The sequence below is a fragment of the Megascapheus bottae genome, chromosome 21 (genome assembly GCF_031878675.1).
Source record: "Megascapheus bottae isolate mThoBot1 chromosome 21, mThoBot2.hap1, whole genome shotgun sequence".
NCBI lineage: Eukaryota > Metazoa > Chordata > Mammalia > Rodentia > Geomyidae > Megascapheus > Megascapheus bottae.
The window spans coordinates 40,100,124-40,126,103 of record NC_143529.1 but is presented as its reverse complement, the minus strand read 5'-3'; the positions used below and the strand labels follow the sequence as shown (position 1 = coordinate 40,126,103).

At 50.1% G+C, this 25,980-nt stretch overlaps 1 protein-coding gene across 1 annotated transcript; it reads right to left on the bottom strand.

The window, feature by feature from the left end:
• Window positions 1-8,860: 8,860 nt before the first annotated feature.
• Window positions 8,861-11,978, bottom strand: Neu4 (neuraminidase 4). Its single transcript, XM_090354443.1, has 3 exons — window positions 11,778-11,978; window positions 11,294-11,549; window positions 8,861-10,269 (listed from the first exon to the last, which is right to left on the bottom strand). Exons 1-3 carry the CDS (start codon window positions 11,976-11,978, stop codon window positions 9,284-9,286), a joined length of 1,443 nt encoding a protein of 480 aa, XP_090210569.1. The 3' UTR covers window positions 8,861-9,283.
• Window positions 11,979-25,980: the final 14,002 nt, after the last annotated feature.

The window sequence follows — 25,980 nt, the reverse complement described above, 5'->3', positions numbered from 1 at the left end:
CTGGAGCTTATGCTGGAGGACAGATGGCCTTCTCGGGCCTGCCTCGAGTTGGCTCTGACTGTCCCAGAAGCATGGGGAGCCTCCCAGCCTGCACATCTGCTTGCCTATCTCCACACTCGTACACACAGCCTCCAGGAATGGAAAGCCTCCACAGGGGAAGGGAGAGGCACCTCACCCCTAGGACTTGCCAGCATCCCTCAGCCCTAGGCCCCACCTGGGAGTCCTCCAGGCAGCATTTTTTTGGTACCTAGAGCTCAGCCATCAGTAGGGTGGGTTGGCTGCACCCTGCTCTGAGTGGGACACTGTGTGCTCAGCAGGGATTTGGCAACTGAAGGCCCTCCCTTAATGCACAGGTCAGGGGCTGTTCTGGAAAGCTACGAGGAAGGGACACATCTGCTCCAAGTCCATCACCACAGACTTGGCTACCGACAACAGAGGCAGGTGGAGAGCCCTACCCAGCCCTCACATGATGGTGAGGCAGAGAAGCTGGCCCCTCAGGCCCTCACGGTACCACAGCTGCCCACCTACTCTCCTGATCCCCTGAGTCCAGCAAGAGGTGAGATAGAGCCTCCACACCCTGCGTCAGATGGGCATCAGATGGAAGTGCCCAGGATTCTGCAAGGGGCCTGGGGCTGAGAAACCCAAATGGCCCTATGGAAAGCTAGCACAATCAGCAGACAAGAGGCTAGTGACTAAAATCCGTTTCCTGGGTTCAAAAGATGCAGTTAGAAGGTGAGTAGGACAGAGCAGTGTACCAGACCTCCTCAGGAGCAGCTGCATGCAGACACAGACGTGGCCTCTTCGTAGGGCATATGTGGCTCTGGTTGCAGACATGCCCATTTTCCCCGTTCAGTCTTAAAACTCAGCATCACCCCAATAAAACTGCTGCCTCTGGAACTATGATATTCATTTATAAAAATGGCCAACAAAAAAACAAGAAAACCATGACAAGGAATAGAAAGACCTGCTGCTGGGCCAGGACCCTCTGAACTGCCGTGAGGAAGGCAGCAGGCAAGGGCTGTGGGTGAGGGGTGGAGGTGAAGAAGTGGACTTCCCACCAAAGTGGGTGGCACCTCTTGGAGAGGTGCGCAGACTCACACCACCATGTGAGGGTACACATGGTCACTCACAGCCCAGCAGGCAGAGACTGAGGAACCAAGCCAATGGCACATAGGAGTGGGTGCACCCCTCCACCCCTCCAAAAACTCAGGTCAAGAAATAACCTACAGCAGGCGTGGTGGCTCCCGCCTGTAATCCTAGATACTCAGGAGATCTGAGGATCTGAGGTTCAAAGCCAGCCCCAGGCACTGAAAAGTCTGTGAGACTCTTACCTCCAATTAATTACCAGAAAACTGGAAGTGACCCTGTGGCTCAAGGGTAAGGCAATAGCCTTGAGAAGAAGAGCTCAGGGACAACACCCAGGCCAAGGGGTAGGGCAGTAGCCTTGAGCTGAAAAGCTCAGAGACAGTGCCAGGCCCAGAGTTCAAGTGCCAAGAGTGACAAAACAAATTAACTCATGATATGAGCCAGAAGCATGGCCTAGTGGTAGAGTGCTTACCTAGCATGTACAAAGCCCTGGGTTCGATTCCTCGGTACCACATACACAGAAAAATCCAGACATGGTGCTATAGCTCAAGTAGTAGAGTGCTAGCCTTGAGAAAGCCCAAGGAGAGTGCCCTGGCCCTGAGTTCAAGCCCAGGCAGGACTGGCCAAAAAAAAAACAAAATAACAACAACAACAAAAATAACTCATGATATAATCACATATTATATGATATCATGATAGACATGCTGAGATCCACAAACTGGCAAAACAATCCTAGGCAAAAGATCTTACATAAATTATATAAAATCCCCAAAGTCTGGAAAGCACAGTAGAAAAAGTGGGCAGGATATGTAGCCAACCTCACATGAATGTGTACACACACATAAGTATTATGTGGCACATATATCTGTACATGTGTGTATTGTATATGTATGTACATGTGCATGTATGACATCTATGTGTGTGTAAGCACATGTGTGGTATGTGAGTGTGTGTACCTCCCATGTGTGTTTTGTATAGGCATGTGCATATGGTGCATTTGTGTGCTTGTTCATATTATATATGTGGGTACACATATATATGTGTGTGAATACTTCCCTTTAACAGTAAAAGGACATTATAGCCAGGAGTGCGGCCTAGTAGTAGAGTGCTTGCATGACAAAGCCCTGGGTCGATTCCTCAGTACCACATAGAAAAACCCACCAGTGGTGCTATGGCTCAAGTGGCAGAGCGCTAGCTGTGAGCCAAAAAAAGAAAAAAAAAACCTCAAGGACAGTGCCCAGGCCATAAAAAAAAAATATATATATATATATATATATATATAGAGAGAGAGAGAGAGAGAGAGAGAGAGAAGAAAAAGAAAAGACATTGCACTTTTCTCCTAATTAGAAAAACAAAACTACACCTGCCAGTGCTAGTGGCAGTCCTAGGGTGACAGCAGCTTGTAGATGCTACACCACCACCACCACCACCACCACCCCCTACCAGGAAGGGCTGGAAGAAGAAGTGTCAGGCAGGGCGCAGGATAGGTGCTGCATGGAAGTCAGAAGCATGTGTCCTTGGCCCCATCACCCCATGCCAACCACAGCAGCAATATGACAGAGGCAGCAGGAATGGGGGCCTGAGTGGGCCTGAGTCAGTCTCACCAACTGTGAGTCTCTACGGTGTCCACTAGTGCGAGAGGTGCCCAGAGTACAGGAAGACACAACAACTTCCTGTCCCGCAAATGAAGTAAACAGAGCAGGATTGAGCCAAAATGATTCATACACTTTGAATGTGTTTAAAAGAAGAATTCAAATCAATACCAGAGAGAGATACAGAGGGGACAGAGACCAGGCAGACAGACAGGGTGAGAGGAAGACAGAGACAGTGACAAAGGCAAAGCTCTGGAGAGGAGGAAATGGTCTTGGCCAGCAGCTCTGGATCAGGTGTCTGTGTGACAGAGCCAAGCTATCCACCAACAACTGGCAACCCAGAAAAGAACAGCGAGAGGGCAAGAGGACCTGTCAGCACTTTACATCCGCTTTCCTGTAGAGCTGCACCTGCAACTCTCTGTGCTCATTTTTTCCATCCACACACCCTGCCCTAGGCACATGTGTTGGAGCCCTGGCTGGGACTGAGTGTTCTCCCCACTCCTCCAGCAGGTCATCTCACAGCTCTGCCAGAGGCTTCAAGAGGGTCTTCTGTCATCACCAGCTCTCAGCTTGTGTCTACTCCTAGGGAATCAGGAGAAGGCCAGGAATGACCCTGAGAGCCAGGACCCAGAACTGCCCGGACTGGTCAGCACTGGGCCCAGATTCTTGGGTCCTGCCTGGCACCCCCTTGTCTGACTTCCCTATGCTTTGGCACCAGCCTGAGCTCCACTCTCAAGGCCCCCTCCCAGAGGCTGGGTCTTTCCTTCCCAGTCCCCTCCTTGTTCCTGTGCTCCTGCAAAAGTGGATGAGGGTAGACTTCTGCATAGAGACCCCTTGTCCTGGGAATTATCCAAGCTGTATGTCCTGGGGCTCTGCCAGGCCTTCCTGGGCCTACCAAACCGAGATCCAGTCCTCTTGAGTGAAGAGGAACAAGAGAGCCAATGAGGACAAGAGGAATCACCCACAGGTGCCCAAAAGCTGGCTGTTGAACTTGGAGCCAGGAGGCTGGTGGCTGAGGCACAGTGGCCTCATGCTTAAGGTCAGGGGGCCAGTGTGGGCAGAGCACCGCATCAGAGAGAAACCCTGAGGTCTGGGAGAGTCCAATGACTCCTGGAGGACCCTCAAAGCAACTGAAGCTGTGAATCCATGCCACACCAGTGTCTACCTCAGCCACACCACACGAGCTTCTACCTCAGTCACGTCACATGAGAGTCCACAGCAGCGTCTCCCCACAGCGTCTCCCACAGCCATGCCATCTCAGTCATGGCACAGGAGAGTCCACCATAGCCACTCCCCACAGTGTCTCCCACAGCCATGCCACATCTCAGTCATGCCACAGGAGCGCCCACTGTAGCCACACCACATGAGTGTCTACCTCAGACCCAGAGGGACTCAGTGGCCTCTTCTTGGACGGGCCCTCTTATTGGATGGACCTTGACGTGACCTTGTCCACACCCATCCTATATGCTCTGGCCCACTCAACATTCTCCATGCTCATGAAGCCAGGCTCAAAGGTATGGCCAGAGGGGACCAATGGCCACACAGCCAGTGCCAGGAAGGCCTTGTGGATGCAAATATGCTCTCCTCCCCAGTGCCTCCAACTGATCATCTTCAAGCAGAAGAGAGCATCTTCTTTCCTCTCTGGCCCACTGACCCCCCTCTCCTTAGGGCCCTGGTGATGATGGACCCACCCAGGCCACTATCATGGGTTTCCCATCTCAAGACATCAACCCCACCCATGTGCAAGCCTCTGCCCACGGGATCATGTCTTGGTTTGTTGGGGTTTTTTTTGACATTCCTGGGGCTTGAACTCAGGGCCTGAGCTCTCTCCTTGGGATTTCTCAAGGCTAGAGCTCTACCACTTGAGCCACAATACCACTTCCGGTGCTTTTTTTCTATGTATATGGAACCAAGGAAGCAAACACAGGTCTTCGTGAATGCTAGACAAGCACCTTACCACTAGGCCAAACTCCCAGCTCATGGGATCACATGTTGCAGTATCTGGGGGTCAAAACAAGGGTCTTTAGGGGCCATTATTCTGCCAATCAGCACATGCTTAATTTGGGAACTGAGGATCCCCAGAAACCAAACATATGGGCAGTTGGTCACCCCAAGACACCTAACACCTGGGAAGCCCAGAGAGGAAGGACTGTCCCTGCATAGCTAATACCAATGGTTGTCAGATGCCCCTCAAAGTGGTGCCAGGGTGGGAATGGGGCTGCTGTACCCCACTCTTGTGCTCAATTTTGGTCCCCATTGTGAGGAAACAAGGGCATGGATATTAAATCCCACTGTGGTGTTTAGAGGAGGGCCTAGGCAGTGTGTAGGTGATTGGACATAGTCATTAGATTGAACTCCATCAGGCTTGATTCCTGGTGGATCTGTAGGAAGGAGCAGAACATGTGCACACATGTGTCCATGCCAGCACATGTGAGCACCTGTGTGTATGTATGAATGCACATCTGCATGTGCCCTGGAGTGTACACATGCATATGGACACACAAGCATGCATAGGAAAATGCACAGACATCGGTAGTCACACATGCATAGTCACTCACAAAGGTGTCACATGAAGCCGAATGCGGTGGCTCACTCCTGTAACCCTAGCTGCTCAGGAGGCAGAGATCTGACAATCAAGGGTCTAAGCGAGCCCAGGCATAAAAGAATCTGAGACTTTTATCTGCAATTAACCTCTAGAAAATGGGAAATGGGGCTTGGCTCAAGGATAAGACAGTAGCCTTGAGCTGAACGGCTCAGGGACAGAGCCTAGGTCCAAGAGTAGGGTCCCTTGAGCTGAACAGCTCAGGGACAGGCCAAGTTCAAGCCCCATGACCCACCAAAAAAAAAAAAGCGTCACATGTATATGCACATGTATGGTCATGCACAGAGAAGGCACAGGTTTATGCACATATGCATGCAGGTACCATGTAAACACACCTTCACAGGAATACACTCTTGCATAGATGCACAAATACATGCATGCACACCTGCGTACACCATATACGCAGTCATAGTCTTTGTGTCTCACCATGTGATATCCTATACCAGCCCAGGATTCTACCAGTAAGGTAACTAATAGACATGGCCTCTGGACCTTGAACCTCCAGAACTATGATCCAAAGGAAACCTCCTTTCTTTAAAACAATCTGTGACATCACAACGGTGTCACTAGCAACTGAAAACAAATGAATGCAGAGACTTACCTGCTCTGAGCTTAGGTTCTGGCCCCATGTCCTCCCTTTCTGCCTATGGAGGCTCACACTCTGGACCTCCTGCGAAGGATCCCAGAAACTGCTGAGGCCAGGAGGAGCCAGGACTTCAGGAGCCTAGGTGCTACCTGAGGCCCACACCTGCTGAAGATTACAGCACCAGCCTTCCTGAGAATTGACCCCAAGCCTTGATGGGTGTTCTGCTAAGGGAGACCTGGGGACCTGCCACAGTGACCCAGGAGCACCCAGTGGAATTAAGATAGACTTAAGTCTAGCATGCTAGCGCCTGCCTGTAATCCTCCCGACTTGGGAAGCAGAGATTACTTGGACAGATGCTGAAAACCACCACAGGCAAAAAGTTGGATACTCTGGGGCAGGAGTTTGACCTAGTGGTAGAGTGCTTGCCTAGCATCGAAGACCCAGGTTCGATTCCTCGGTACCACATACATGCAAAAAGCTGGAAGTGGTGCTGGGGCTCAAGTGGTAGAGTGCTAGCCTTGAGGAAAGCCCGAGGACAGTGTTCAGGCCCTGAGTTCAAGCCCCAGGACTGGCAAAAAAAATAAATAAATAAATAAATAAGTTTATCGTGTGCTCATGAGCCAGGTCCACCGTAACACAGACCCCCAGGCAGGCTTCCCCACACAACACAAGCACATACCCTGCCAGCACTGTTTTCCAAGTCTGAAATCAAGGTGTCGTCTGGGATGCGCTCTCTTGGGAGTCTCTGAGGAGGACCTTTCCTAATCTTTCAGCTCCCAAGCACTTAGGACATCCCTGGGCTTGTGGCTGCCTCACTTTAACCTGTTCCCACATACCTTCTCCCCATCCTTATAAAGACAGCCAGAACTGCACACAGAACCACCTTGGCTGCCTCTGCTTGGGCTTCCCTATTCCCAAGTAAGGCCATGTGGAAGGTTCCGGATCAGTGTGACTTCCTATGAGAGTATCTCACCCCAGTGCAGATGGGAGCGATGGAGAGAATGCATTCGTGGTGGTATGAGCCTCAGAATCACAGAAAAACCCAGTGGTGCCCTTGATTTATATTTAAAAGTGGCTGCTATGGTTGGACCATTGTGCCCCTCCACCTCCCCGTGGCAAATTCCTATCTGCATCCTCACCCCAAGGTGATGGCGTTAGGAACAATACCTTATAAAGACATCTAGGTCATGAAGTGCTGACCAATGACGGGATGCACGCTTTATGAGACCTCAGAGACCACCCACCATCTAAGCTTGGTCCATGGAACATGGAGTCTGCCTTTATGATCTCGGACTCAACAGCCTCCAGAGCTCTGAAAAGGAAATGCCTCCAGCTTATGAATGCTGTTTATGGAGCTCTGCTGAAACCTCCTGAATGGATTTGGACCTGGACTCAGGATAAGAATTCCCCACAAAGCCAGGGCAGGCACCTCTCCTCTGAGTGCTCAGGTTTCTGGGAGACCAGGTCTGGGCTCTGCACATCGGCCCTGCCTGGACCCTGGAGGAAACTTCCCTCTGGGATGGTGTCTGAAGATGAAGTAATCAGCAGGGAAGATGCTCTCCTACTGTGGGCCCAGGGCCTCCTTGTCCATCGTTTAGCTTGTGGTTGAACATGCCCTGCACTGACCCGGGGCCCCTTCCTCCCTTCCCATAGTTTAGCATGCCCTACATAAACAACCCCCAACCCTGATTAAGGCAGTAAGTAACTGGTTCCCACCCCTCTACCTCAGGAAGGCACTCCCCTCGGTAGCATCCCCCAGAGGGAGCTTCAGGCCTGAGCAGCCACAGGCTCATCTGCCATTTGACACTATCCATAAACCCTACTTCACCACGATGAAGCCCCTAGTCCTCACATCCACCCTAGGGTCTCCACCTCCTCTCGGCCCCCTGAGCCCAACAGGTTATATAGATCACCCCAGACAATAGCCGGCGCTTCTTCTCACATGCACACAAATGTGAGAAGGGCCTGCCGGTCCCTCTCCCTACCCCCCCACCACCGGCATTAAACCTTTTCCTTTGTTTCCTGTACTTGGACATCTGCATGGTTACTGGCAAAGTCTGCATATTATCTAACACCCTCTTTGCTCCGCAGGGATTGTCTGGGCCCTCCATGCTGCAGCGGCCACCACGGGGGTCCTCACATGTTGAGGGGTGGTGTGGGGTGGCCACAGAGCCTAGGGAGTGACCAGAGACACCCTATAGGGGCTGTTCACACAGGATCCTAACCAGAGGGCACATGGGGGACAGTGTGTAAAACACATGTGAAGATTCAGAGCAAAGCACGTGAGGCTAATCACAGCTGTGGAAGGAGATGGGTCTCTAGAAATCATTTTTATTTTTTCTCTACCGCTTTCTTCATTTGCCAGATTTTCTACAATGATAATGTGCAGATTGTTTTTATAAGCAGAAATTAAGAGCTCTCTCCAGTGAGAGTCGGGGAGCAGAACACAAGGGCTAGTCTGGAAGGTGACCCTTGCTTTCGTCCAGCACTACTCAAGCTAAAGGTAAGGCAGATCCCTTTCCAGGGATCGGCCCCTCACCTGCATCTCTAGCAGAAGTTCAGAATCCAAGCAGACCTCACCCTCAGCAAATCCAGGACAAACTGGAGTTGGCACAAAGCAGGCAGCACACAGAGACTGCTATGTTCTCTCCTCCTCCTGCCCTCATCTGTGCCAGGATATTCGTGCATGGAGACACACAGGGTCCACTTTTAGTTTTCTGCATGTGGATGCCCACATTTCCCAACACCAATTATTGAAGAGGCTATCTTTTTTCTACTGTATGTCCTTGTCCTTGGCTCTCTTACCAAATATCAGATAAGTGGAAGTATATGATTTTATTTCCCAGTCTTCTAGTCTGTTCCATTGATTCTTTTGATCTTTTTTTGTGTGTGTGTGCCACAACCAACTTGTTTTGTTCTTATACCTCTATAGTAGAACTTGAGGCCTGGGGTTTTTGCCAGTTGGCCACCTCTGGGAATTTGAAAGCACAGTACAGTGAAGGTAAGAAGATTTGGAGGAGATAGAGACAGAAGCTAGAGTACCAGAACCCTTACCAGGGTTGTGACATGGGAAGAAGACACAGGCAGGATCCCTTGTTCTCATTCAGTGTTAAAAAGCAGGCAGTGATCTGATGTTTGTGCTGGCTGAATTCCACACTCAGGCCTGGAGCTGCAGCAGCCTCTCCATCAAGCTCAGAAGAGAGCCTGTTCTAGATCCATGTCTACCCCTCCATTCCTCCACCACACAGGCCTTCCTAAAGAGTAGTGGCCTACAGAAACACAAAGGCACCCCTGCCTGCCTCTCCCTGGCTCTCCCTCCCACTCCCAGTGAGAATGCTGGCACCAAGCTCTGTCCATCTTGGGGTCATACCAGCCTTCCCAGATATGCCCTGTATGAGCATCCAGCCAGGGAGGCTGTCAAGAGGGGCAGCAGTGCCCCCACAGCGTGTCTTTGCAGCTGGGCAGCTCTGAACCCTTGGGTACATTCTCCAGGACTTCACGCAGGGAGAACATGCAGAAGGAGATGTCCTCATAGGAGGCTCTTGCCCCACTCTCAAACAGACAGCCAAAGGCCAGGGCTGCCCCAGGCACCGGCCCAAGGGTTGCCAGGTCAGAGTAGCCACTGGGGCCCTCGTAGATCACCCAGGGCTCCGACCAACTGTGCAGGTCCAGTGGGGACCGACTTAGCCGGATCCCCATGTGGAGCCTTGCTCTGCGGCCTGAGGGATGAGAATATAACATCCAAGTGGGGCGCAGAGGTGGGGCCACAGAGAGTACTGGGCGCAGTAGGATCCAGGCAGCCCTGGTCCCACCTGACTCAGGTTCTGGAACAGGCTGCTGTGTGGCATCTCCCCAGGGCTGTGGGTAGCAGAAGGGCCCTCTAGGCACCCAGCCCCTAAGAGTGCCCCAAGCACCCTCCCTCAGAGAGTCCTGGAGTCCAGGACAGGGGTAAGGAGCGTGAGGGGTGCTCCCACTGCCAGCCCTCCACCCCTCACTGTGGAGCCAACTGAGGGGTGGGGCAGGGAAGCCCACAACACTGCCCTGGCAGCCCCGGGCAGTCTCAGCCAGAGTAGGCACGAGCTCCCCAGGCAAGAAGGAGGTGCCTTCATCCGTGCTGAATGCCTGTACACGGCTGCCCAAGGGGCTCCGGGCGTTGCAGTAAAGGAGGCCTCCATCCACTGCAGCTAGCTGGCACTCACCCGAGCGCAGGTTAGGCACAAGGCCTCCACAGTGCCAGGTGTGGCCATGGTCATCACTGTAGAAAGCAAAAGAGTGAGGACTGGTCCAGCAGATCTTGCCAAAACACTCCCGGCGATCTACGTGGTAGGTATAAGCAGGCACCAGCAGACGGCCGGATTGCAGCTGGACTCCATGGCCTGGGCCCACTGCAAAGGTGGCCCAGTCTGCAGAGAAGAAAGGCTGGTGAAGACCCCAGGAAAGACAACCAGGACAGGCAAACCAAGTTGAGGGCCTGAAGAAAAGGCCAGTGCCTGGGACTACAGTATCTTCTAAGATGAATTCCCTTTCACCTTCAACCCTGAGTCCTCTCCGTGCTGTGCAGAGTAGCCCAGGAGACTACTTGGTCAGATGTTTTGCCTGCTTTGTTTTGTCTTGTCTTGTTGGGGTGCTGATAATGGAACCCAGAGCCTCAAGCACGCCAGGCAATCGCGTTATCACTGAGTTGGCTCCTCAGCTCTTAAACAGATCCTTGGTGTTAAGCAGATGGCAGGGCCCAACTGATGACCACCAGCAGTGGTGGTCACAGGGATCACTCACAGCCACAGTGTGAGTGAGCACTGCCCAAAGGGAGCAGCAAGGCAGGGCAGGTGCTTGAGGACCTTGGAGTGGGGCGTTTGGGGATCCCCACTCTAGGAACCTGCCCCACCCCTCCTGTGCACGGACTCTGGGCTGGGGGAAGGTCGGTGCTGAGGCAGGGTCAGGATGGACATCTGGGGCAGGAGCCAGCAGAGGGGGAGAGGGAGGGGGGGCTCATGGCCCTCGGCCTGGCCCTCTGGTTGAGAGAGGAAGAAAATTTAAAAGAAGTGGTGAGGAAGATGGGTTTGGGTTAGAGACAAACACAGGAACGTAGAGGCACCTCGTCCCATCAGTGGAGACTGGGGCGCAGTGACCCACACCCACGGGCCTGGTCCTGGGGACCCAAAGGGAAGGTCTCTCTTTGACAGGAGGCTGTTTGGGGCAGAATGGGGACGGCAGGCCGGTGGGGGGGGGCCTTTCCCGGCCCTGGTCCCCGCGTCGCCCCGTCAGCGCCCGCCCCACCCGTCTAGGGCCCCCCTCCGCTCATCTCGGCCCTTGGCCCCGCCCCTCCCTCAAGCCCCGCCTCCAGGCCCCGCCTACCCGCCCTGGTCCCGCCCGTGTCCCCGCCCCCGGCCCCGGCCACGCCCCTCGGCCACGCCCCGGCCCCCCTACCCTGCACCTCGGGGCCAATGGCCTCCTCCGTGAGGTCCCGCGCGCTGCCCCAGGTGAGGCCCGCGTCGCGGCTGGTCACACAGCAGAGACGAGCCGCGTTCCTGCCGGTGGCGATCTGCACGGCCTCGGGCGTGTGGCCCAGCACGGCGATGAAGAAGAGGAAGATGGTGCCCGAGCCCGCGTCCAGCACCGGGCAGGGGTTCATGGACCGGTGCTCGTCCAGGGCGGCGGTCTCCAGCACGCGCAGGGCGCCCCACTACCGGGGAGAGGCGGCTGCTAGACGGGCCGGGCCGGGTCCAGACTCGCTGGGCCTCCACTTCCCAGGGAGCCGCCCGCCCCTCGCCCGGCCCCTCGCCCCGCCCACCGCCCCTCGCCCCGCCCCTCGCCCCACCACCGCCCCTCGTCCCGCCCCTCGTCCCGCCCCGCCCACCGCCCCTCGTCCCGTCCCGCCCCTCGTCCCGCCCCGCCCACCGCCCCCAGTCACCCGCACGGAGCCCCCGGCCAGCGTGCCCCTCCTCAGCACCAGCCGGTGGGCGTGGGAGTCGTCCGGACTGAGGCGCTGCTCCGCGAAGGCCAGCAGGGCGGGCCCCGGGGGCACCGCGAGCAGCGCCGGCACGCGGTAGGTGAGGCCCGTCCTCTCCCGCTGGAAGAGCACCGTGCGCCCGGGAACGTGGGGGGCCCCCATGCCCTGCGGGTCAGAGCAGGCTGCGGGTCAGTGCCCACTGCCCCTCGGGAGGAGGGAGGAGGCTGCGGGCAGCAGGCGCACAGCCCCTCTCCCAGGCCCGTCCCGGGAGGGCCCTGAGCCCTGGAAACTCCACGCTCCCACACACGGCTCTGGAGCCGACCACCTGGGTGGGGTGGGTGCCGGGGCAGAGGACAGGATAATCGGACAGAGGTCCTCCAAACCCTGCCAGCCGTGGGCCCCGGGCACGGAATCAGCAGAACCTGCCCAGCAGGAATCTGGCCAGGTGGGTCCCCAACAGGGAGAGGTTCAGTGCCTGGTACACAGGGGAGGTCACAGCAGTGACATGCAGACATGCAGACCTGGAAGGGAGCCCCTGGGGGTCTCTGCAGCTGCAGGAGCTGAAGTCTGGGTCCCAGAAGTCATCTGCAAAGTGGTTATCTGGGCCCCAGAGGACATCTGCAGCCGCCTGGGCCCTCAGGCTGCCTGATGGGCAGGTGGTAGCGACATCCCTACCGTCAGAGTGTCCCAACTTTCTCCCTGAGGGAGCCCAAGGAGCAGCAAGAGAGACACAGGATGTGATGGGAAATGGCTTAAATTGAAAGCACTTGCCTTTCCTCTGATAGCCACATCTTAGAGCCATCTTTAGTGCCAACCAGCCAAATCATCCCCCCTCTCCTTTGCCCTGAACAGTGGCTCACATGGGTAATCCCAGCTGCTCAGGAGGCTGAGATCTGAGGATTACAGTTCAAAGCCAGCCTGGGTAGAAAAGTCCCTGAGAGACCCTGAGAGCTCAATATGAGCTGTGGCTCAAATTGGTAGAGTACTAGCCTTGAGCAAGAGAGCTCAGGGACTGTGCGCAGACCCTGAGTTCAAGCCCCACAACCAACCAACATACACACATACATACATACATACATACATACATACATACATACATACATGACAGATAGACAGACAGACAGACAGACAGACAGATAGATAGATAGATAGGTAGCACTGCTTTCTCCACCTTCATCTCAGCCTGCTTCCATCTGCCCCCTCCCGGCTTCACTTTTTCTGCCTAATATTTTTTTTTTTTTTTTTGCCAGAACTAGGCTTGAGCTCAGGGCCTGAGCACTGTCCTTGGACTTTCTCAAGGCTAGAGCTCTACCACTTGAGCCTCAGCACCACTTCTGGCTTTTTTCTGTGTATGTGGTACCTAGGAATCGAACCCGGATCTTCATGCATGCTAGGCAAGCACTTTAACCACTAGGCCAAACTCCCGGCCTCTGCCTAATATTTAAAGGGACCCTAATTGTAAGGCAGTGGTTGCCCTTCCCTGGTTTTTAGCTCAAATAAAACCTATTGGCCTGTTGAGTTTGCCTCTCTGCTCTTTGTCTTTTCTTACATTTTGGTGCCCAAACCCAGGACAGAGCTGTCAGGGGTGAGGATCCCCTCCTCCCTCAAGGCTCTGTCTATCTCCAGCAATGGCATTCTGAGAGCCAGTAAGTCCCTTGAGCTTCCCTCAAACTCACTTGGGCTGCACTGCAGCTGTTGTAACCAGAAGCAGGGCTTCACTCCTGGACTGACAGCTCCGGAAGCCTCATTGCCATAGAAGCAGGCTAAGCTATGACCTAGACTTATGATGATTGGAGTGGTAAACTCAATTTTAAGTCAGTCTACTCTTCCTTCTGCTACCTGACTATCTCAAACTACAGGCCACAGCCACTGGCTGTTTTGTCTCCTTTATGAACCACCAGCTATCTCATCCTCACCGTCATCTGAGTGGGTAAGAGCCTCCCCGGCAGCGGGGTGGAAGTGTGCAGGGCCCTCCTAGGGGTGCCCTAGGAGATGTGACCTTCCCTTTTCTTGCTCTCAGAGGCCCCTTTGGCAGCTCCTGATCCTTCTGCCCTTTCCTTTTCATGATGTGCACAAAAGTAGATCTATGGTGGGCCCAGGAGTTCGGCCTAGTGGTAGAGTGCTTGCCCAGCATGCATGAAGACCCACATACACAGAAAAAAGCCAAAAATGATGCTGAGGCTCAAGTGGTAGAGCTCTAGCCTGGAGAAAGTCCAAGGACAGTGCTCAGACCCCGAGCTCAAGCCCAGGAGTGGCAAAAAAACAAAATTAATCAGCCAATCTGCCCCAGATACCCACAAAAAAACCTTCAACAGCTAGAGCAGAGCCCCCAAAATATCCCAACAGGAACTACTTAAGGTGACCTGCAAAGTCTTTAACAACTGGGATGAAGAGGCAAAAAAAGAAGGAAGGAAATGAAAGGGAGGGAGGGAGGGAGGGAGGGAGGCAGGCAGGCAGGCAGGCAGGCAGGCAGACTTCTTAAGACTTCTTAAAGTTGAATACCATCTCTTGGCTACTGCCATGAAACTCCAAACTAGACCACCCTATGACAAACCGCCTTTGAAATGGGCCCCAGACCCACCCACTACTCCCAGTGCCTGCTTTCAACTATGGCAAAAATGAAAGCCTTGTCTACTTGTGGCACATGGGGACAGGAGAAAATGGCCTGCCCGCAGGAGTGGAGCCCTAGGCTCCAGTATAGACAGACCCAGAGTTCCCCCTCCCTCAACTTCTGGAAATGGGCCCTGACCCCTCTGCCCATCTGTCCCTTCCCAGAAGAGGGGAGCTGTGCCAAGAGGACTGAATTCAGCAGCTTTGTGCTGGCAACACCAGAGCAGCAATGAGGGGTAGATGAAAGCACCAGCACCACCCCATAAGCTAGTCCATGCTGGAGAGAAGCAGGTGCTGGTGGGCCAGAGGGCTTCCTGGAGGTGGTGGCAGCTCCACACAGTGCCAAAACAGGTACAGCACAGGTGAATGTACTGCATTCTAGGACAGGAGGGTTCTACTAAGCTCAGGTGGATTGAAACCACTCCCCATGGCCACCCCGTGTCTCCCCAGGCAGGCCCCTGCCTGTACTGTAGTCACTCCCTAAGCCTTAATCCACCAGGCTGGTGCTCTCACAGGAGACAGGCTCCTTGTGGTCACAGGCCAGCCTACGGCAGCTGGCCCCCAGCTTATTCTCTTTCTGCTCCTGCATCCCTCCTACCCCGTGCACCCTCCTTCAGGGACTTCTCCCAAGAGGTGCCTAAGAAACACTCGCATAGAATGGAAAGCCACAGGAGGGTAGCCAGGCATCTGGAGTTGCTTCCTCCCCAGGGAGCCCCCAAAGGCAGGGCTTCCGTAGGGGCACTAGCAACTTGGGCTGGACCTGCTGGACAGCTCTATCGGATTCGAAAGAATGCAGACCAGCTGGTAAGTGGACGTTTTCAGCTGGAAGGAAGATGGAAGAAGCAGCAGCCAGGTAAGAGGGATGGGAGCATCTTCACTGAAGGACTTGAGCAAGCAGAGCCCCCTGCCAGCCTCCCATGCCAGACCACAGCCAGCCACTCAGAGGTAACCCCACCAGAACAGAACCAGAGCCCCTCCCTAGGTGGGAACCTATTGCTCTTTCACAGATGGCACCACAGGCTTGAGGGGCAGAGGACAGGCACTCACGTGTAGTAAGAGCAAACCTGCTGAAGCACGGACGCTGTGCTGCTTACCTTCAGCTGCCCACCTGAGGTTCTCCACCACAGCCCAGCCACAAGCCCCAGTAAGAACTCTGATGGTCCTTACGCTTGCCTGCCGCACTCGTTCTGGGCCTTCTGAACAGCCTCCCGTCTCCTGGAAACCCCCAGCCCTGCACTCAAAGGGTGATTGTGCCATGCGGGTAGCAGGTGCTGATGCCACGTGTCCCTCTGACTGAATGGGCACAAATGGGACATTCTCTCTGTACTTGGCTTCTCCCCAAGGCCTGGGACCACCAGCACTGGTGTCTTAGAGCATACAGAGGTCTTCGCCACTTCTCAGCCTGGTGACAGGGCAGACAGACAGAGGTGCCAGAGACCAGCAGACCAAGTACTGCATAGAGGAGAAACCAAGGACTGAGAGAGGATAGGGCTACCATGCGTTAGGGGTGTCTTTTCTCAGGCCAGCCCCAAGTTTCCATGGAGCCTTATCTTGAGGAGGCCCACACACCTGAAAGCAGAGCAGGGTGTCCCCAGCACGAGCCTTGCTTCGTGTGGTCAATTGAGGTAGGGAGGGCAGGAAACTGTTGCAGCATACCCTGCTGCCCATTCCCTTTCCACACCAGAGAGAAAGGGAGGCTCGGGAGGAGCCTTCAAAACAAACTGGTTGGACACATGGCCCCTGCAACAGATGGAGGGGCTACAAGAGCTCCATGTTTGAAACCCTCTCACCCCTGCATCTACACCAAAGGCTCAGCGTCAGCCCTGCCGCGTGGCCAGGAAAACTTCCCCTGGACATCCGTGTAGGGTCCCCAGGTGCAGGGGTCCTGGGGCCCTCACAACCCTCCCCTCATTTTGAAGATGAGGAGCCACTCTGAGTACTCAGCAAGAATTGACTCACCAAAAATGCCCAGGCAAAGAGGAGCAGCCATCAGGGACAGAGTAGAAGTAAGGGCTCAAGGGCAGTGAGCAAAGACAGGACAGGGCAAGGCCAGGGGCATGGGGTGGTTCACCCGCCACCCCAGACGTGTCTGCCTAGCACAAGACTCACTGTGCCGGCCAGGGAACTGGCCACATCCCAGAGCTGCATCAAACTGCCAGCTCTGTGAACTTCAGTACAGGCAGCAGATGGCACGAAAGAGCAAGGGCTGGGCACCGTGGGAAGATGTGCTTCCTGCTAGAAGACTCCAATATGAGTGAGCAGCGAGAGGACGTGGCCATGGCAGATCAAAGGGTGCAGAGAGACCACAGGCTGCAGGCACTCTTGCCTGGCATGAGAGCCTGAGTGAATACTGTCTCTAAACCCAGAAGCACACTGACTCTGGACCGTGGCTCCTTCGGGACACCACAGCCTGGGTGCCTCTTGGGGCTTCCCTGGGCTCCAGGCTGTTTTCTGGATGGGATGGGACCCAAGGAATCTACAACCCACTCCAACTTGCCTGGCATAACCACCCTCCAGCACCAGCACATCCCAGAAGTCTTGCCAACCCATTCCCCCATCAGCTTCCTCCTGCGGGGAGTGACCAAAGTTACTCTCCCAGGCACTGGCCTCCACAGGCCAGCCTGGGCCAGCGCCATGGCCTTCACCACTGCCCTCTTCCCCCATGGGAAGAGTGTCCGGCCACATCTAAGATTCCAAGGGCTTGGGGAAACTGAGGTTTGGGGGAAAGTGGTAACCCTGCCTCCTGTGGAAGGCCTCTGAGCCCGAGGCCCGTCAGAGCCCAAGGTGTCTTGGGAGCTTCTCTCAGGCCGAGTCTGTCCTTGGAAATATGTCCTGTGAGTCTCAGTGTCTACCAAGCACACCAAGAATCCACAAGCTCTGGGAGAATCTCACGGCTCTTCCAGTGGACTCTCTTGGCTCTATATGCCTGATTTAATATTTTGTTTACTCTGCGTGCCTGAAGTTTCTTGTAAGGATCTTTACTTTTTTTTTTTTTTTTGCCAGTCCTGGGGCTTGAACTCAGGGCCTGGGCACTGTCCTGGGGCACTTTTTGCTCAAGGCTATCACTCTGCCACTTGAGCCACAGCTGCTACATCCAGCTTTTTCTGTGTATGTGGTACCAGGGAGTTGAACCCAGGGCTTTGTGCATGCTAGGCGAGCACACTCCCACTAGGCCACGCTCCCGGCCCAAGGATCTTTACTTTGTTGGTTTCATTTTGGTTTGATTATGCACAACTATAAATGATTTAGGCCTGGACAATTGGGAAGGCTGAGGGAGGGATATGGTTTGAGTTCAGGAATTACGGACCAGCCTGAACACCATAGGGATACATTCTTGTTCCTGAAAATCTCCCAGGATCAAAAGTAAAAATGATAGGTACAAAACAGCTAATTAAAAGTCATCAGGTAATTGTAATCCCTCTGTATATCACCTTTATAATAGCAATAAACTAGTTTTTTAAAAGGTACATCAATTCCAGAAATGTTAAAGTGGAAAGATATGGAGAAGACAAACACGTCCACTTAGAATGGCTAAGTTCCAAATAAAGGTCATCAAGGAGTGAACAAATGCAGCAGTGGTCCTCACTGGATACTATGTTGAAAACGAACTATACAACTTGTGGGTGGGGATGGGAGGGAAAAACTGGGAGACAATGAGGGAAGGGGTGACATTATCCAAAAATAAATGTATGGGCCAGGAGTGTGGCCTAGTGGTAGAGTACTTGCCTAGCATGCTCAAAGAACCGGGTTTGATCCCTTGGTAGCACATACATAGAAAAATCTGGAGTGGTGCTGAGGCTCAAGTGGTAGAGCTCTAGCCTTGAGAAGGCCCAAGGACAGTGCTCAGGCCCTGAGCTCAAGCCCAGGACTGGCAAAATAAATAAATAAGTGTACTCTTGACCTGATTTACGTACCTAATCTGTACATCTGTACAGATGCACTCTACATCACCTTTATGATGACATTTTTTTCTGTTTTAAGTCATTGGGAACGAGCAATTCACATCTCTGATGTATGACGATAACCTGGTCACAGCAGGTGAGATTCCAGGGTCATAGTTTAGGGCAGAGGCCATACACCAAGCTAAAATATTATCTAGCCAGGCTAACGCCTATAATCTCAGCTACTCAGGAGGCTGAGTTCTTAGGATCAAAGTTCAAAGCCATTCCAAGCAGGAAGAACTTTGAGACTCTTATCTCCAATTAACTGCCATAAATCTGGAAATGGAGCTATGAGTAAAAGAAGATAAGAGACAGCACCCAGGCTGAGTTCAAGCTCCAGTACCAGAAAAAAAAAGTATATATCCTGTAGCAGGCTTAGTGGCCAAAGCAAAACATCTTGCCTAATCCTTAAAATTCCTTGATATTGCTGGGTACTGGTGGCGCACACTTGTAACCTACCTACTTAAGAGGTTAAGACCTGAGAATTGTGGTGAAAAGCCAACTGAGGCAGGAAAGTCTATGAGACTTTTATCTCCAAGAAACTATTCAGAAAAGGCCAGAAGTGGCACTGTGGCTCAAGTGGTAGATCACTAGCCCAGTGCCCAGGCCCTGCGTCAAGTCCCAGGACCACCAAAAAGAAAAATGTCCTTGATATTCCTGGGTCCTGGGAGATGGACAAAAAAACCAAACCAAAACAAAATAAGATCTAAGTTCTATGGCCTACAAAGAAGGTTTCCTTCTCAGGACGCCAGTTTGGACCTAATAAGTAAATATGTATTTTTAATCAGTGGGAAAATACCATTCTTTCGCTGTATACCTAGGATTAATGTGCATGTCTGTCTCTCTTTTTTCTCTGCCTATGTCAAATTTGTTAACTCTTGCTTATATTAATATTAAAGCTCAATTATTTTCTTGGGGCAAAGAGAATGATGGAAAGGGTAGCACTGATAAAAATGCGTCCTACATGCCCGAATAAAACTCTGTTTAACTTAACTTCCAAAAAAAAAAGCGTCCTACACGTAAATGGGCATGTTGAATTATAACCCCATTTGTGCAACTATTTGAAGATAATATGCAGAAAGATTAAAGATATAAACTAAAAAGAATTAAAATGAAATAAAAATAAGATGAAACTTAGTAAAAATTTTTCCTATGACATTTTAGCCAAGATAAGAAAAAAGTTTCAAATTGATCATTTTTCATCCTTCAACATCTCTACAGCCACCTAGATACCAATTTCCTTCTGGAACTGGAAATTCCATGTGCTGCCTGAGCAGAGTTCCATGTGATACACAAAGCACTTTTTTTGCCAGTCCTGGGGCTTAAACTCGGGACTTGAGCACTGTCCTTGGGCTTTCTCAAGGTTAGAACTCTACCACGAGCCACAGCACCACGTGTGCATGTTAGGCAAGCACTCTACAACTAGGCCACACTCCCAGCCCCACAAAGCACATTTCTTAAACCTAGTATGCCTTAATCAAAATATTGGGCTCAAACAGTGAGTAGTGGCACAGGCCTGTAATGACAGCACTCAGAAAGCAGAGGCAGAAGGACTATGGGTTCAAGGTCATCATGGGGTACAGAACAGTTCAGTGCCAGCCTAGACTCTGTAGGTTCAGATTGGTAGCACACACACACACACACACACACACACACACACACACACCCTTACACCCTTGTCTGACACATGGCCTAAGAAAAAAGGAAAAAGAGAGGAAGGGAGAGAGAAGACGAGGAGGGAGAAGGAAAGAAGACAGAAGCAGAAGAGGAGGATGAACAGTAACCCTTTAAAATCCACTTTTGAAATATTTCCTGCCTATATTGATCAGTTAAGTAACCCAGGCCTGTAAACAAAACAAAGATAAGGTGTTATTAAATTCAAGGAGAAACAGCCCTTATTTGTTGCTATGAAACAGTCCTAGCTGAAATATAAACACGTAAGCATTAACCTCTAAACACATTTGAGATCAAAAAGAGTGAGGAAAAGAGAAAAATCTGGTCCACAGTCCTCCTAAGACTCCCAATAGGAAAATAAAAGTCTTAAACTTCAGCTGCATGAAGAGTTGACTTTAAACCTATCCCACTGTGTCCAAAATATAATTTGAATTCAATTATTAAAAAAACACTGGTATTTGTATTTGGTTATCTGAAATTGGATAGGGAACGGGGGAAAACAAGATGAGGGGTGGGGGAGGGGGGAGGGAAATGGGGACCATGACATGTGAAAGGGTATCAATGTGTGGGAATTAAGGCACCATTTATCTGGCAAATATCATGTAACCCTTCTATTAATTACAATAAAAAATATATTAAAAAAACAAAAACAAAAAAAAACAAAGCAAAACAAAAAAAAAACACTGGTAACTAGCTACTGAAGTAAAAACACAGCCAACCAACTGGGAAAATATATGTACCAATAATACATCAGACAAATGCTTAGTATCCAGTATCTACAGGGAACTCAAGAAACTAATCCCCCCCAAATCCAACAAACCAGTCACTAAATGGGCAAGGGAACTAAAGAGAAAAAGAGGTTAAAATGGCAGAAAAACATATGAGAAAATGCCATCATCCATGGTCATAAAGAAAATGCAAATAAAAACAACCCCAATAAGAATGGCCAAGATTCTGAACTCAGACAATGACAGATGTTGGCAGGGTGTGGAGAAAAAGAAGCCCTACTGCACTGCTGGTGGGATTGTAAACTAGATCAGCCACTCTGGAAAGCAGTGTGGAGGTTCCTTAAAGAACTGAAAACAGACCTTCCCTACGATCCCGCCATACCACTTCTGGGCATCTACGCTGAACGTCATAACCCAGGATATGATAAGGACACTCTACATAGCCAACAGACAAGATAAAATAATGGCATTTGCGGGGAAGTGGATGAATCTAGAGCGAATCATGTTGAGTGACACAAGTCAAGACCAAAGGAACAGAAGGCACATGGTATCCTTAATATGTAGCTATTAGATCGAAACAGTACAAGAGTGAGGACTCAATATTTGTGTACCCAATGCTATGGACACGGGTTTGGAAGTATAAACACAACAACATAGTCATAAAAATTGATGACTGTAGGGGCCGGGAGTTTGGCCTAGTGGTTAAAGTGCGTGCCTAGCATGCATGAATACCCGGGTTCGATTCCTCGGTACCACATACATAGAAAAAAGCCGGAAGTGGTGCTGAGGCTCAAGTGGTAGAGCTCTAGCCTTGAGAAAGTCCAAGGACAGTGCTCAGGCCCTGAGCTCAAGCCCAGGACTGGCAAAAAAAAAAAATTGATGACTGTATAGACATAATGTTTTATTACATAGATACATATTAATTATGTTCTAAAATCTAAGTGCCAGTGATTAGATATAGAGATTCCTTTCTTGAATACTTGCTTGTTAAACAATATGAAATATTGTAAAAATCAATGTTAATAAATTATTTAATAAAAAAGCATAAAACTTGGGGCAGGGAGTTTGGCCTAGTGGTAGAGTGCTTGACTAGCATGCACGAAGACCCGGGTTCGACTCCTCGGTACCACATACATAGCAAAAAGCCAGAAGTGGTGCTATGGCTCAAGTGGTAGAGCCCTAGCCTTGAGAAAATCCAGGGACAGTGCTCAGGCCCTGAGCCCAAGCCCAGGACTGGCAAAAAAAAAGCATAAAACTCAAAAAAGGGTAACTTTTAATAATGTATTTTTCTGCCTCTTGGTTGAAATTCTACAATGAAAATGATAGGCTATTGTTTGTGCATGAATGTAACACGAGTGTACATCTGTGGTGCCTGTGGATGACTGGTTTGCTGACAAGTTCGTGTTCATTTAAATTAAAACCGTTGACATTATAATCATTAACTCAATCTCTTTGAATTCACATCACTGAAGAAAATCTTCATAATAATTTCTTTTTAAATTTGTTGGTAAAATGTAAATAAAGATGATGCAGAATTTCTAGCATGCATCTCCCTGTATTTGCTGACAGGGCAGGGCTGCTCTCACCTTTGACAGGTGTTAAAATCATAAAGGTATGTTTGACATAACACCAGATATGCAGGTGGAGGTGCCGCACAGTGTCCACTGCTCCTGTGTACCAGGCACAGTGATTAAACTCTTATGACTCTTCTCTAATCCAGAACTTACTTGACATGATGATAACTATGCTTGCCTGATATCTTGGTTTTCATAATTAAGTAATGTGATCGGATATGGGCTGTTTATAAATAAACTTCAAGTAAATTTAGTTATGTTAAGTCACAGATACTTACAAAATGGTTAAACTACCGAGAAACCAATCACTAACTATAATTCAAGGAAGTTGGACTTCTTAAATTCCACAGGAAGCTATGTGTATATGACAGTTAACATATCCCATTGTACGTTAAGAAAAATGTACAAGAGAAAACCACATTTCTCGAAACACAAAATGTTTTCATAAATTGCTGACAATATTGCAAAGACTGCTTCCTTCTGTCTTCTCTAAAAATTAAAGCTATAGGGTTGGGTGCACCACTCTATGGTAGGCTAATTGTCAGGCTTGTGTGAGGACCAGCACTGGGGAAAAAAAAAAGTTTGTGTTGATTGTGGAACTTGGACTCAGAGCTTGGGTGCTTTCCCTGAGCTCCTCTAGCTCCTGAGCCTCAATACCTCTTCCAATTTTTGAGGGACTCACTGGAGACCGTAGCCTCATATAGCAACTTTCCTGCCTGGCTGACTTTGAACCTCAGTCCTCAGATCTCAGCCTTCTGAGTAGCTAGGGTTATAAGTATGAGCCGCCAGCAGCTCCCAGCAGGAAAAACATTGTTTTTAATAAATTGAGGTTGTTAAAAATGAAAACTTCTGGGCCAGGAGTTTGGCCTAGTGGTAGAGTGCCTGCCTAGCATGCACGAAGACCCAGGTTCGATTCCTCAGTACCACATACATAGAATAAGCCGGAAGTGGTGCTGAGGCTCAAGCAGTAGAGCTCTAGCCTTGAGAAAGCCCAGGGACAGCGCTCAGGCCCTGAGTTCAAGCCCCAGGACTTCTGGCCAGGGGTGTGGCTTATTGGTGGAGGGTTTCCTAGCATGCATGAGCCCTGGAAGTGATTCTGTGGCACAAGTGGCAGAGCTCTAGCCTTGAGACAGTTCAAGGACAGTGTGCTGGCCCTGAGTTCAAGCCCAGGACTGGAATAAAATAATTAAAATTTCTAATTAATATGGACAACTCTATATGTAAAGAATACAAGATATTTTTCTGAGAAAAATTATAGGAATGTCATAAAAATATGATCTTTTACTGAGAAAAGATAAATTTTGTCTATCTAAATTTTTTGTTTACATAGTAAAAAAAATCTAAGAAATTCTATTTCAATTGCCAAAACAAGTGTTCACAAAAATTAAAATAGTTAATATTATAGTAATTGGTCTTAGTTCAGTTTTTTAAAAGGATTTCTCAAAATGCAAATTAAGAACAGAAATAAAAACAAAGAACCAAGAACCAAAGAACCAAGATAGAATTTCAAGGGAAGTCATAGGGATGTGTCTTAAAAAGAAAGTTAAAAAGAGGATAGCCAGACACTGGCTCACACCTGTAATCCTAGTTACTCAGGAGGCTGAGATCTGAGGATCACAGTTCAAAGCCAGCCTAGGCACAAAAATCCATAGACTCTTACCTCCAATTAATTACCAGAAAAGTGGAAGTGGGGCTGAGGCTCCAGGAGTAGAGCGGTAGCCTTGAGATGAAGAGCTCAGGGACAGCGCCCAGGCCAAGGGTTCAAGCCCCATGACCCACAAGAAAAGAAAGGAGAATTTTCTTTGCATGAGGAGGAATACAGACTGATAAAATGAATTCCTTTGCCATCAAGTAGCATGAGTACATTATTCCAGAACTGGGAGAAAGAAATGTAAGGTAAAACTCCATGTCTAAACAAGTTACAGAAATTCTGAACATGTTGCAGAAGGTGTGAAAAGGGTAAGTGTTAGAAAAGAAAATTTTTGAGTGTGATCTACTTGTAATAATTAGGGGAAAATGTATCTCTGATTTCTAAAAATTGAATGAATATATAAGTGGTATAAAACCAGAATCTCCCAGGCACCAGTTTCAAACTACCTCATGCCTACAAATCTGAAAGACTATTTTGCTCAGTTAACCAGCAAAAAGCTGTAGGTAGAGGTGTGACACAAGTGGTAAGGTGCCAGCCTCAAGGAAGAAAAGCCAAGGGAGAGCTAGTGACCCTGAGTTCAAGCTCCAGGAACAGCACCAAAATAAAACAAAAATGCCGAATTTTAATTCTTTATGTTTAAAGCAACAAGACTTTCTTAAAATAGTCATTTGTGCTTGGTGAAACTTTTCAAGGGTTTGATTTTAATCCGAGTCTATCTAATTCTCAGACCATGCTCTGCAGGGCAGCGCTTCCTGGGGGGTGGTCCTCCTCCTCCCTGGTCAGCCCCTGTGAACTTTTTCTTCCAAGTCCTGAGGGTGCTTTTGTGGACTGAGACTACAAATATTTGTTGGACAGGTCAGGATTCCTCTTCCTGGGCTTGTCTCAGTGATTTTGAATTGCAGCATGTAACCAGACACTTACTTCCATGGGCTTTTATGCTTCCAAGGGTCAGGTGCTCTCCGGCTGAAGGCTTTGGCTTTTCTGTTTACCATCTTCTGTAGCACAGGATACACCCATTGCCTTGGAAGCTCTCTTCCAGTGCCTACCAAATTCAAGTACCTTTTAGCAGAACAGACCGCAGCTGAGCTACAGCCCTCTACTATGGAAAAAAAAAAGTCTCGTGCACCCTTCCTTTGCCTGTGAATAACCGGTCACGGAAACCAAGATTTTGTGTTTTGTAAAAATAACTTCTTGGATTGTGTACCACCTTTACAAGGTTTTTGATTACTCAGGAAAGGTAATGATAAAAGAGTTAAGTGTTTGGGTGGATTATCTTTTACATCTGTGTGCTTTTAAACATAGTCACTCTACACCTATAAAGTGATCACTTTATAACTGTAGTTAAATTACACTTGTTAAATAATTGACTATTGTTTCACAAAGACTTATGAGCCTATTTTCAGGTATGTTTTGTTTTGTTTTGTTTTTTCCTGCCAGTCATGGGCTTGGGCTCGGGCCTTCAGCCTTGAGCTGAAGAGCTCAGGAAAGTGCCCAGGCCCAGAATCCAAGCCCCATGACTGACAACAAAAAGAAAGAAAGAAACAAAGAAAGAGAAAGAATTATAAGAGCAAGAATGAGGGGCCGGGAGTTTGGCCTAGTGGTTAAAGTGCTTGCCTAGCATGCATGAAGACCCGGGTTCGATTCCTCAGTACCACATACATAGAAAAAAGCTGGAAGTGGTGCTGGGGCTTAAGTGGTAGAGCCCTAGCCTTGAGAAAGTCCAAGGACAGTGCTCAGGCCCTGAGCTCAAGCCCAGGACTGGCAAAACAAACAAACATGGTTATTTACGGGGTTTTTTTAATGTAAACCTTAATTTTACCTAAGCATTTCTTCAGCCTTGCTTTTTGCTATTTTTGTTTTGTTTCGTTTTTTTGGTACTAGTCCTGGGGCTTGAACTTAAGGCCTGAGTACTTTTCCTGAGTTCTTTTTGCTCAAGGCAAGCACTGTACCACTAAGCCACACCTCCACTTCCATTTGTTAAGTTGA

Bases quoted from the DNA above. Each gene is read 5' to 3' on its own strand.
- Neu4 (XM_090354443.1), bottom strand. From the start codon at position 11,978: ATGGGGGCCCCCCACGTTCCCGGGCGCACGGTGCTCTTCCAGCGGGAG. The intron at 11,550-11,777 runs GTGACTGGGGGC...TCTCCCCGGTAG, and splicing joins TGGCCGGGGGCTCCGTGCGG to TGGGGCGCCCTGCGCGTGCT. The intron at 10,270-11,293 runs GTAGGGGGGCCG...TCTTCTCTGCAG, and splicing joins CATTGGCCCCGAGGTGCAGG to ACTGGGCCACCTTTGCAGTG.